General features: G+C 31.9%; 2 protein-coding genes across 2 annotated transcripts; both read left to right on the top strand.

The window, feature by feature from the left end:
- Nucleotides 1-5,575: 5,575 nt before the first annotated feature.
- Nucleotides 5,576-7,380, top strand: K444DRAFT_649090 (uncharacterized protein; the record flags this gene model as incomplete). Its single annotated transcript, XM_024885541.1, has 4 exons — nt 5,576-5,607; nt 5,747-6,100; nt 6,154-6,419; nt 6,464-7,380. 4 exons carry the CDS (start codon nt 5,576-5,578, stop codon nt 7,378-7,380), a joined length of 1,569 nt encoding a protein of 522 aa, XP_024726066.1.
- Nucleotides 7,381-8,410: 1,030 nt separating this feature from the next.
- Nucleotides 8,411-10,712, top strand: K444DRAFT_578107 (uncharacterized protein). The gene is made up of 3 exons (XM_024877595.1): nt 8,411-9,008; nt 9,083-9,648; nt 9,694-10,712. The coding sequence occupies exons 1-3, from the start codon at nt 8,522-8,524 to the stop codon at nt 10,654-10,656; spliced, it is 2,016 nt and encodes a 671-aa protein (XP_024726065.1). The 5' UTR covers nt 8,411-8,521; the 3' UTR covers nt 10,657-10,712.
- Nucleotides 10,713-11,439: the final 727 nt, after the last annotated feature.

Below are 11,439 nucleotides of genomic sequence, written 5' to 3'. Positions count from 1 at the left end.
ATAATAATAATAATAATAATAATAATAATAATAATAATAATAATAATAATAATAATAATAATAATAATAATAATAATAATAATAATAATAATAATTCTAGTAATAATTCTAGTAATAATTAAGATATTATAATTAAGATATTATAATTAATACTCAAATTATTATTATTTAAATTATAAAATAAAGCTTATATACTAAGATTAAAGCCTTTTAATAAAAGCAAGAATTAGTAAATATAATTAATTAATATATTTTATAATTAAAGTAATATAAAAATATTTTCCGAGATATTTTAAAGTTTATTATATTTTATAAAAACTTTATTTATAAATTTTCTTAAATTTTTTTAATAATTTCTATAAAAGAACTTTTTAAAATAAAATTAAAACTTACTTTTCTTTCTAATATAATAAGCTTTATAAATAATCTTAATTTTATTTATTAGAAGCTATTTTATAATATTTTGAAAATATATTTAAATTAAAAAAAAGAATTTAAAATTTAAATACTTGATTTATATTATAAATAATTTTATAAAAAATAAAGAAATTTTATTATAAATATCTTTAGAAATAAATCTTTTAATATTTAGAAAGTTATAATAAAATAATATCTATTAATATATAAGATTTATTTAGCTAATATATTTTGAATACTTTTAATATTTAGAAAGTTATAATAAAATAATAATAAAATAATTACTAGCTTATATATTTAAATAATTAGTTTCGAAATTAATAAAAATTTAGACTTTTAATAATACTTTATTTAACTTTAAAACTTAATAAATACTTATATATTTTCTTTTAGAAAGTAAATTAATATTTGTTTTTAAATAATTTAAGAAAGCTTAGAATGCGGAATATATTACTTATTATAAATTAAGAAAAATAAAATAAAAAAGTTTAATAAAAGTAACTTTATTTCTCAAAATATTAAATTAATAAATTCTAATTTATAAGGCTATTAAAAAAAGAAGAATAAGTTCCGAAAAATATATAAGAATCTTTTAGATAATTATTTAGTCTTTATAATATTAGTTCTAATTTAAATATAGTTTATTTAATTTATAATTAGAAGAAATATTTCTTGAGAAATATAAAGTATTTTGAATATAATAAATAGATTTACTAGAATTCTAATAAGGCCAAAATTATAAAAGAATTAAAGTATTTATAAAAGTAAATTAATATTAATATTATAAAGAAGTACTTTTAAAAAGCTTTTTTTAAGAAATAAAAAAATAAAAAAAACTAAATTTTAAATATTAATAATTTTAGCTATAATAAAAAAGATATATGATTTTAAATATTTATTTAAATAAGATTAATATAGCTAGAAATAAATGCCTTAAAATATATATTAGATTTAGTAATATTAAATTAAATTATAACTTCCTTAATAATAATTAGATTTAAAGCTAAGGATTTATTATTCTAACTAAATACAATTAAAAATCTATAATCTTTTATAAAAATAAATTTCAAATAAATTAAATTTATAACCTTAAAATATTTATTATAAATAATTATAATAAAATACATTTTTTTAATTTTTAGTTTTATAAATATAAGAATATTAGCTTTTGTAATACTTTTATTATTTAGTATTCTAATATGCCTTTTAGGGCCTATAAATTCAGAATTGTAAATTAGTTTTCTTTTGCTTTTTTCCGGCATTTTTTATTAATTATTTACTAACTAAAGGCTCTTTTTATAATTAAATTCATAGAAATAGCTCTTATTATAAAAATATATTATATATTATATATTAGCTTTATTTTCTTTATATTAAATTATATTAGGTTATTTATATTTATTTATATAAAGCCCTTTTCTAGTCTTATAATAAATAAAGCCGAGTCTAAAAAGCTATAAATAAGCTATATTATAAGTAATAGGTTTTTCTATTATTAATAATAAGTAAAGTAAAATCTCCTAATTAATAGTATTTAGGAAATCCTTTAGTAATATTATTTCAAGTTATTAATTAATTAATTAAGTATAATAAGCTAAAAAACATTTTTATTATTTAGGTAAAAGATATTATTTCTTTTATTATTTCTAGTTTCTTATAAAATATTATATTATTATTAATAATAATTAAATAGTTTCCTAATTTACTAAACTAGTATCTTTTTATTATTAAAGTAATAATTACTAAAAGTTACTAAAAATAATATATTAACTTTTTTAAATTAATATTATTCTAATTTTAAAAGCTATTAAATATATTATTAAAATAAATATAAATTAGTAATTATATATAAAGTATATAGCTCTTTAGTTTAAACTAGTTTAATATTAATATTTTTAAGAACTTTTTAGTAAATTATTTATATATTTAAAGCTTTACTAATTTATTTATTAATTTAAAGTTATATAAATCTTTAGAAGCTAAAAATAATCTTAATATATTTATATTATAATATAAAAATAAAAAAATAAAATAAAACTTACTAGTTTATTTTATAAGTTTCTAATCTTATTATATAATTATAAGCTTCTCTAAAATAATTGTTTTATTACTATTAATAAAAAGCTTTTACTAAACTTAAAAGAATATTAAATCTTTAAGCTTTATTTTATTACTTAATTTAATATCTAAATTATTAGAATTATTCTTTATATTAAAGAGTTTCTTATATTATTTATTAATAATTATTTGAATTATAGCTTTTTTAACTAGAATAAGAACTATAATTAAATTAAAAGTTAAATTAGCTTACTTGTATTTCTAAAGGCTTATAAAAGTAGCTATTAAAAGTATTTAAAAAGAGTACTTAATTAGATTTATAATTATTAAAATATTAATATAATTATAGAGAAGTAATTAACTTAAAAGAGTAGTTATATAATAACTAAAATAAAAAAATTATTATATAAAACGCGAATATATTTACTTATTTAATTATATATATTATAATTTCCATAATAATAAAAACATTATAATTTTAAAAACATAGAATTAATTTCTAAAATATATAATATAATTTATATTAATTAGTATTATAATAGTTTTTCTTTCTTTTAAATCGAATTAATTATATAAATATACGGAATTAATTAGTTTATTCTTTTATAAAACTAGTTTTTTATATATTATTTCTATTTATAAAAGTACTTTCCTAGTTAAAGAATTATATAAGGAATTATATTAAAATCTTATTCTAATTATTAGAGCTTAAAAGTTTGCCTTAATTATTAAGGCTTAAAATCCGCTTTAATTTTTAATAAAATATTTATTAATTTACTTTTTTATTTAAGGATTTCTTTATTTAATTCTAGTAAAATATTTCTTAGCTTATAATTTTTTAAGAACTTATTTACCAAATTCTAATATAAATAATTATTAGCTTATTTTTTTAAAGAATTTCTTTACTAGATTTGAGTAAAAAAGAATTAAAAATTTCTTATAAAGTTCTTATTATTAGCTTAATTCTTATAAGGCCAGGTTTATATATAAGAATCTAGCTTTTTAAAGCTATTTATTAATAAAGTATATATATTAATAACAATTAAAAATAATAGTAAGCTTATATATATAACTTATCTAATTTAGGAATTACTAAATCTAAGAAAGCTAATATTATATTACAAATTATAATTCTTTAAATATAAAAGGCTTTAATATATTTTTAATTAGAGTAATTTTAATATTATAAGAAAATATATATTTAATAATTTTCTTTTTATAAATCTTAATTATATTAATTTTATATAAAGTTATTTATTTAATTACTTAATAAGAGAACTAAAATAAAAAATTATTATATTATTATATTTATTAAAGATTTAAAACTAGTATTTAAATATTTAAATATAATTTTAAAAAGCTATTATTTATAACTTCTAGTTTTTTATTAGTTTTATTTTATTTTAATTATATAAAACAAATTCCTTATATATTTAATTATTATTTTATAATAATAATTTCTTTTATTAAAATTAATAAATTAGTAATATAAAAATACTTAAATATTAAAATAATATAATTAAAAAAAAATTTATATTATAATTAAATATTAATTATTAATTTATTAATTTTTAAATAAATTATAATTATTATTAGTAATTACTTATATTTAATATTTTTAAAGCTTTTCTTTTAATATATTATAATATAATATAATATTAAAAATTTATTAGTTTTTTTAAGTAATAATAGCTTTATTTTTTAAGACTTATTATTATATAAAAGTAAAAAAAAAAATCTTATTTTAAATCTTTATATATTTTATTAATTAATTGAAATTTCGAAATATTTATTTTTAAATATTTACTTTTAAATATTTACTTTTAAATATTTACTTTTAAATATTTATTTTTAAATATTTACTTTTAAATATTTACTTTTAAATATTTACTTTTAAATATTTACTTTTAAATATTTACTTTTAAATATTTCTTTTTAAATATATATTTTATTATTATTATTATTTACTTGTTTTCCTTTATTATATATACTATTAAAACTTTGTTTTTTCTTTTACTTAAAAAATTAATATAACTTAAATTATTATATAAATTAATAGTCTTAATTACAAATATATTAATAAGCTTTCTCGCTTTTATAAGCAAGTAAATAATTAATTAAAATGCAATAAAATAATTAATTATTATATAAAGAAGTTAAAGGCTATATATAAGGTGTATTCTATTATATTATACTTATATTCTAGTTAGTGATTTTGAGAAGGGTAGCATTCTACTATCACGCGCTCTGTTGAAATGGCTGGTTTGCACGTAATGGCGCTAAGGATAAAACTCTGATTTTTGGGCACGAGTAAACCTTACGATTTATATCAATTATATGCTCTTTGCAGGACCTCAAAATTACCCTCTCAACATGCTCAGCGAATTGAGCTCCCTTGTTTCGATCCCATTGTGTTTCATGCCTCAAATCATATCAGAGTTGAGAATTTGAAGCTACTATCGCCTCTAGAAATTGTTGGTTTGATAAATTATGGGCGGAAACCCAATATTTGGTGAAGGGTTTGCTTGGATCTCTCGAACCCTTCGGCTTTTGCTTCTACCTGCCAAACACTTAAGAATTCTCATATTAGGTATTTATGTTACAGTTACACTGGCTCTGGGGTAGAGAGTCAAGCTAGGCAGACTATCCTTCGCTTTAGGTGTCGAATCCTGGTTTGTTTATCAGTAGGTTTCTGTCGGCACTCTGGGCTAAAAATATCACAACTCCAAAATATAAGGAATTCTCGATTTTCTAATAACTTAATACCTACTTATATAAAAATAATAAGACTTATAACATAGACTAACTAGAGTGTGCGCTTTCGCTTTATAATGACAAATATATATGTGGACGCGTGTTTATTTAATAAATAAAGGAAGTAAGGAGAGTGAAGCATGCGGGCAGGATTTGATGTGAACGGCGCTAAATTAGCGTTTTAAAGCGGGTTTTCACGGCACTGTGGGCTCGCGTCAAGCATCCCCACATCCCCGCTTTTGTCCCCCGCGTCTTCCCAACGTCACTTCTTCAGCATGTTCGCTGTATGCACCGTCGCTGCCTGGTAAACACCTTACATGCACAGCTCTGTACTATAGGTCTCAAAATGAGAGTGTCTACTGCCTGCCAAGCATGCAGGTAAGCAATCCTTCCGTTCCCCCAGCTTTCGGCGCTTTGCAGAATCATTGAGCTTTCTGTCCATACCTTTCATGCCGTTGATTGCTTGTAGGCACTTCCTTTTGTTTGCATAGCATAGTTACTGACAGTGTCCGATTAGAGATAGACGCCGAAAGTGCGACGCCTCTCAGTTTGGCGTGTCGTGCACTTATTGCTCAGAACGTGGTATCCAGTGCACACGAGACAGCTCCTCCAACTTGCAAGCCGCAGAACCTGCATCTAATGCCTCCGTCTCAAATATTCTACTGCCTCGAGTGATGTCGCCTCAGGCAGCGGCACCGTCTTCAGATACGTTACCTCCTCCATCAATTTGCCTTGAGCTCGTGAATTTATATTTCGATTTCATCCACGACCAGTTTCATTCTCTTTTCCATAAACCAACTGTACTTGAAGATGTCAAACAAAGACGTGCTTCACCCGTTCTTCTTTTGGCTATGATGGCCCTGTCGGCGAGGTTGGTCTTCCCCCTTCTATCACACAAAAGGCGCTGTTGCTAACGTGGCCCAGATTTTCAAGCAACCCATTCTTCGCAGATATAAATCCCAGAGAAAGGGGGGATCGTTATGCAGAAGAGAGCAGTCGACTTCTCAATCTCAGAGACGTATCCTTGACCACTGCGCAGGCCTGCGTCTTGCTTGGTGCGTTTAGCATTACTCATGGGGAGGCACAGGCAGAGGCAGTCTATTACTCCGTTGCGTGCCGTATCGCAAATCTTCTAAATCTTGCAAGCAAACCCACCTCGGACCCAGTAGAGCGTGAAGTGAACATACGAGGTGAGTCGCAAGATTACGTAGTCCTTGAGATCGCATGGTAACAGACAAAGTTTGGTGGTCGCTCTGCATGATCGATGTCTGGTCTTCAACAGGCGTTGGGCTTGCAAGACAGATGCCGGTCCTCGATACCTTACCCCTCCCAATGGACGACGTTGGATTTCTTGCTCCCAGGCAAGCAGAAGCTATTCCCTGGACCGTAGATCATGGCTCCTCGTTACTGGCCCACATGATCAAGCTCAACCGTATCCTCCTTGAAATAAACTTGCTGAATGAACGAACTGTCTCAGGGGCTACCTCGGGTGTTGTACTTGAGAATGAAGTAATGGGTTTGTCAAACGCACTTGACGAATGGCATAACAGTCTCCCACCCTCCATGCACAATACGCCTACCAACCTGCAACGTTACGCTTCGCGAGGGCTTGGAAGGATGTTTGTTGCGGTATATCTTGGATATTATCATTTTGGGCAACTCCTCTTTTATCAATTCCTCCACGGTGATTGCACCGGTACGGTGTTGAGTGCGCGATTCTACGCGGATCGCTGCAAATCATACGCCGAATCACTTTGCGAGATCATATATGCCGCAAATTCGATACCGAGCTGTGATGTGCGGTATACAATGGTCGGTCATATTATGGTGATTGCATCCACTGTACAAATCCACACCTTATTATTCAGCGACAATGCAGCGCAGATTATGACAGCGAGGAGAAGGCTTGAGCGAAATTTTGAAATCCTGAGTCAGTTGAGGGCGTATTGGCCAACTCTCGATATCTGCTTTACAAGATTGCAGGCATTTCACAAGGCTTGTAGGAGCTCGATGGATGACTCTTTCAGACTTGATCAGTGGATGCTGAGATTCTTGTCCGAATTTGCGGAGCCTGTGGATGATCGGATAATGGACCGATCTGCTACGGAAGTTTGGTCGTTGGAGAACATTGGATGCAGTCCCGAGACTTAATTACTTCCTTCTTGGTCAGATAGTTCTTGGCTGTGCTGGCTCTCAACTGGCAACATTTGATGTTCATCCAGGCAATAGTCGATTCGGTCTTCCACTTCGCAGTCGATCACAACCAGCGAGACCCACCCTTCCCCCCTACCCACTCGGACTTGGTAGTTTATTCGCCGAAAATTTAAAGGTTCGGACAACATCATCTTCTACATCTTCATGACGAATACTGGAGTTGCACAACGTCTCTTCCACGGCTCCGCGCTTCCGTGATGTCTCACGTGGTGGTACAATAGTCACCAATGACGTTAATTGTTTGCTCAAGCTTCGTCTATCGTTGAAGCAAACATATCGCGAAATCATGACTATTCATTCATTTGTCGCCCTTCAATTACCAATTGATCGCTGAAAACAATGGCCAACAACGGAAGAACACTCCCCAAAGGCGAGGTGAGTGATTTCTCAGACACATCCACAGCAAATACCTCTCCAGTCTTTGCTCAGCCTCGCCATGGCTCTCGCAGAATGTACTCGCAGGTCCCCATCGACGATTCAGATCCTACGCCGCGATTCTCGTCTTCAATTCCATTAATAGCGGCATCCGAAACCCCTGATAGTGAACTGCAAGGCCTTGGAATCGGCCGGGCCGGCACATCGGGTTCAATCGCTCCTCCCAACAGTCAAGGGCCTCCTTTTCATCGGCTATCTCTGAATCAAAATTTCACCCCCTCCAGTATACCAAGTTCCCCCCCACACACCAGGATCATCGAGGCCTTTCTTGTTGCCAGATTTCGTGAGATCCATCTCTGGGCGCAACAAATATGATGGAAGCGACCGGGGACGTCTGAGAGAGGAAACCGAGGGCGGGCAAGAAACTTCGAAAACTGGGCACATATCTGAAGACGGGTTGAGTTTTGCATTAGGGCAAATGGGCGGCAGTGGAAGAGCAGTCGGAAACGATGTGGATATTATCAGTATGTAACTTTCCTGTCCTCTGGTGGAGGTGCTGACTAGGAGGCCTCTGACAGAGCTTTTGGATTCCTGCCCGCCAACTCGAGACCTACACGTCGAGCGAACAAATTGGCTCTCGATTTCTATATTACTTCTATCAGTATACTCAACAGTGTTCTCCGGCATATGGCTTGCGATTGCAATGACGCAGCCTAGATGGGGACGAACCATCCGATCTGGCGGCTCTCTCACTCCTGCAACAGCGTCCATCATCTTCACACTCCTTGCAAAGACAATTGAACTGTCCTTTGTCACCGTCTTCGTCGCCTTCCTAGGTCAAGTACTGAGCCGGCGATCTCTTGTTAAGGCATCTCGCGGAGTTACGATTGCAGAACGTACTCTACGAACTTGGGTCATCCCGCCAGGATTTATGATCACGCATTTTCAATACCTTCGCCATGTTGCGCTTTCTTTTCTAGGAGTCGCTACTCTTATTGCGGCCCTGATATCGATGTTCTATACTACAACATCCGATGCTCTCGTATCTCCACACCTACGTTTCGGTTATTGGGATAATATTCTCATGGAAGGTGTAGTGAAGACCATTTACGCCAACCCATTATATATGAAAAAGAACTGCCAAACTCCCATCACTGCCGATGTCGATTCCGACTTTTCGGAGATTACTTGTTTAGACATAGAGAACGCTGGCTAATGTAAGCTCGATCCTTGCTTGAGTGAAGGATGCCTAACAGTATTACAGCGTATCACAATGCTGCAAGCTCCCTTGGGACCTGGGCCCACGTTCACGAAGGAGGTGAAGGTGCCTCTTCTGATCTTGCATTTCGCCCCAATGCTACGGGCATGCTATTCGACAACACCACGGCGATCGGTAGCTGGATTGCGACAAACTCGAGCAACATGACGGCATCATACGAACAATACAACAGAATTGTAAATAATGTGACCCTCGCAATGCCTCACGCTGGCATTACTGCTGCCGCCAAAGACCCAAAGAATGGGATCGTTCAACCTGCTGAGTTGGGAGGCGTGGGAGAATATTCGCTGAAGGCTTCAGTAGTTAGTTCAGCGGTCAATGTTCTCTGTGCGAATGTCAATGAGACCGAGATTGCTCCTCTGATCTGTGTCACATGGCCAAATGCGACTATTCTGACATCGAAGGACAACCCAACTCAAAAGCTTGCATCAGCAGATTATGCGAATGATGTCCAACTGTTACCCGGAGAATCGTACTTGAACAGCACAGTGGTCGACGATATCTTTGAGTGGGGCTCAAAGTACCACCGTCAACCTCCAGTGTTTCCAATGGTCAGTCATATCCTCTTGTCCAGTGTTCCATCTAAAACTTGTCAGTTACCGATCGAATACAACTCTATCGCAAATGTTACGATGTCGAACAGCGATGCAATATACCTACTTATCAAAACTTCGGATGCTCTCACCTCTGATTATACTCTCTGCGAATTAAAGTCTTTTCTATACCCCGCTTGCAGCACCTCCTTCAACATATCTGGTCTTAGTGGAGCAACTCTTCAATCGCTCTGCGACGACCCAAACGATAAGATGAGGCATGATAGCTCTGTTCCTGATCCGCCAATATCCAGAAACTTTGATTGGAAGAACATCGGCTGGGACTGGATGATCTCGCTATCTTTGAACACTGGGATCACTAACGCCAACTCGTCTACGTCCAGAATGCTGGCCAACTTAATTTCTGTCGACACCGGTCCTGGCAGCTCCGCTTTGAACCCCTTGATGCCGAGTATTTCAGAGGCACTCACAGTCATGGCTGGTGATACCTTGCTTCTGAGCACAGTCGACGCAGGGTTCTATCATTTCTGGCCTTTCCAAAACACCTCACTCGAGCCTGGTTCATACCAGCGGTTCAACGCCTCCATCACCTCACAACAATACACTTCAGGCATAATTCCAAACCAGCGATGGCAAGGTATATTCTACCTCGTCCTGTTCTTGGTCTTCGTTACCAATGTTTTCTGCCTAGTCTATCTATTTCTTCGCGCTGGGCTTGTTACAGATTACAGCGAGCCGCAGAATCTGTTTGCATTGGCTGTTAACAGCCCTCCTTCGGGCAGCATGAGCGGTAGTTGTGGTGCTGGACCTGAGGACGGACAGTTGAATGTTGATTGGCATGTGAAGCAAGACGTTTCGGGCCATTTTTACATTCAGGAGGGACGAGGAGCGGAGTTGCAAATGCAAGGGGAGCGATTTGAGATGAGAAACAGGTCTCGGACCTTGAATTCTAAGTCTAGCTATAGTGTACTGAGCAGCAAACGGAGCAGTGTTGTAGAAAGATAGAAAATATATGCGTTGGGCCGAGAGGTTCTGCGTACTCTTTGTCCAACTCTGTTGCCAAAGGTACATAATTTTATGCCCCGCCAGCCAGGCGAGACGCCCCTGTTTAGTGCCAGGCACCCCCTGCCCACGCTAGTAATGTCTCACCGGACGAAGGGATGTTGTGGTATGGCAAGTCGTACTCCATAAAAATCATGCTGTTTTGGCAGTTTTGGTGTTGTGATCACATGACAAAGGCCAGGGCCGTCGTTATGTGACTTGAGGGAATCATATAAGAAAGCTGGCCTTTTCCGTACGTCTAGATAAACAACCTTCTTTCATATCAATCAATTAACGTCTTTACTATTGTGCACTGTTTTTTGCTTTACTGCATATGTCCCTGTTCTTGTTGTTTTGCTATTTAGTCACGTTTTGCACTCCGGTATCCTCTATATAATTTTTTGTCTTATTGCAGTTTCCCTCTCACAATAGTAATATTAAGGGTAAGGTCGTTAATTCTATTAAAGTTAGGGGCTCAAGAGAGGGTAATTATAAAAGAGAATAATAAGCTATTAAATTCTCGGAAATTTATATAAAGGTATTTAATAAATATAATTAATAGCAAATTAAGAATATTACTAAAGAACTAAGATTTATAAAGCTAGTAAAGAATTCCTTATATTTAATTATTTTTACGAATGCTTTATTTATAAATAATAAAGATTTCTTTTCTTAAATCGAATATATTCTAGATTTAGTTAATAAAACTAAATATACTAATATTATTTACTAGTTTTTTATTAAATA

The sequence above is a fragment of the Hyaloscypha bicolor genome, assembly GCF_002865645.1.
Source record: "Hyaloscypha bicolor E unplaced genomic scaffold K444scaffold_206, whole genome shotgun sequence".
Classification (NCBI taxonomy): domain Eukaryota; kingdom Fungi; phylum Ascomycota; class Leotiomycetes; order Helotiales; family Hyaloscyphaceae; genus Hyaloscypha; species Hyaloscypha bicolor.
The sequence above is the reverse complement of the archived record's forward strand: the minus strand, read 5'-3'. Positions and strand labels throughout refer to the sequence as shown.

Bases quoted from the DNA above. Each gene is read 5' to 3' on its own strand.
- K444DRAFT_578107 (XM_024877595.1), top strand. From the start codon at position 8,522: ATGACGCAGCCTAGATGGGGACGAACCATCCGATCTGGCGGCTCTCTC. The intron at 9,009-9,082 runs GTTTAGACATAG...ACAGTATTACAG, and splicing joins CGACTTTTCGGAGATTACTT to CGTATCACAATGCTGCAAGC. The intron at 9,649-9,693 runs GTCAGTCATATC...AAAACTTGTCAG, and splicing joins AACCTCCAGTGTTTCCAATG to TTACCGATCGAATACAACTC.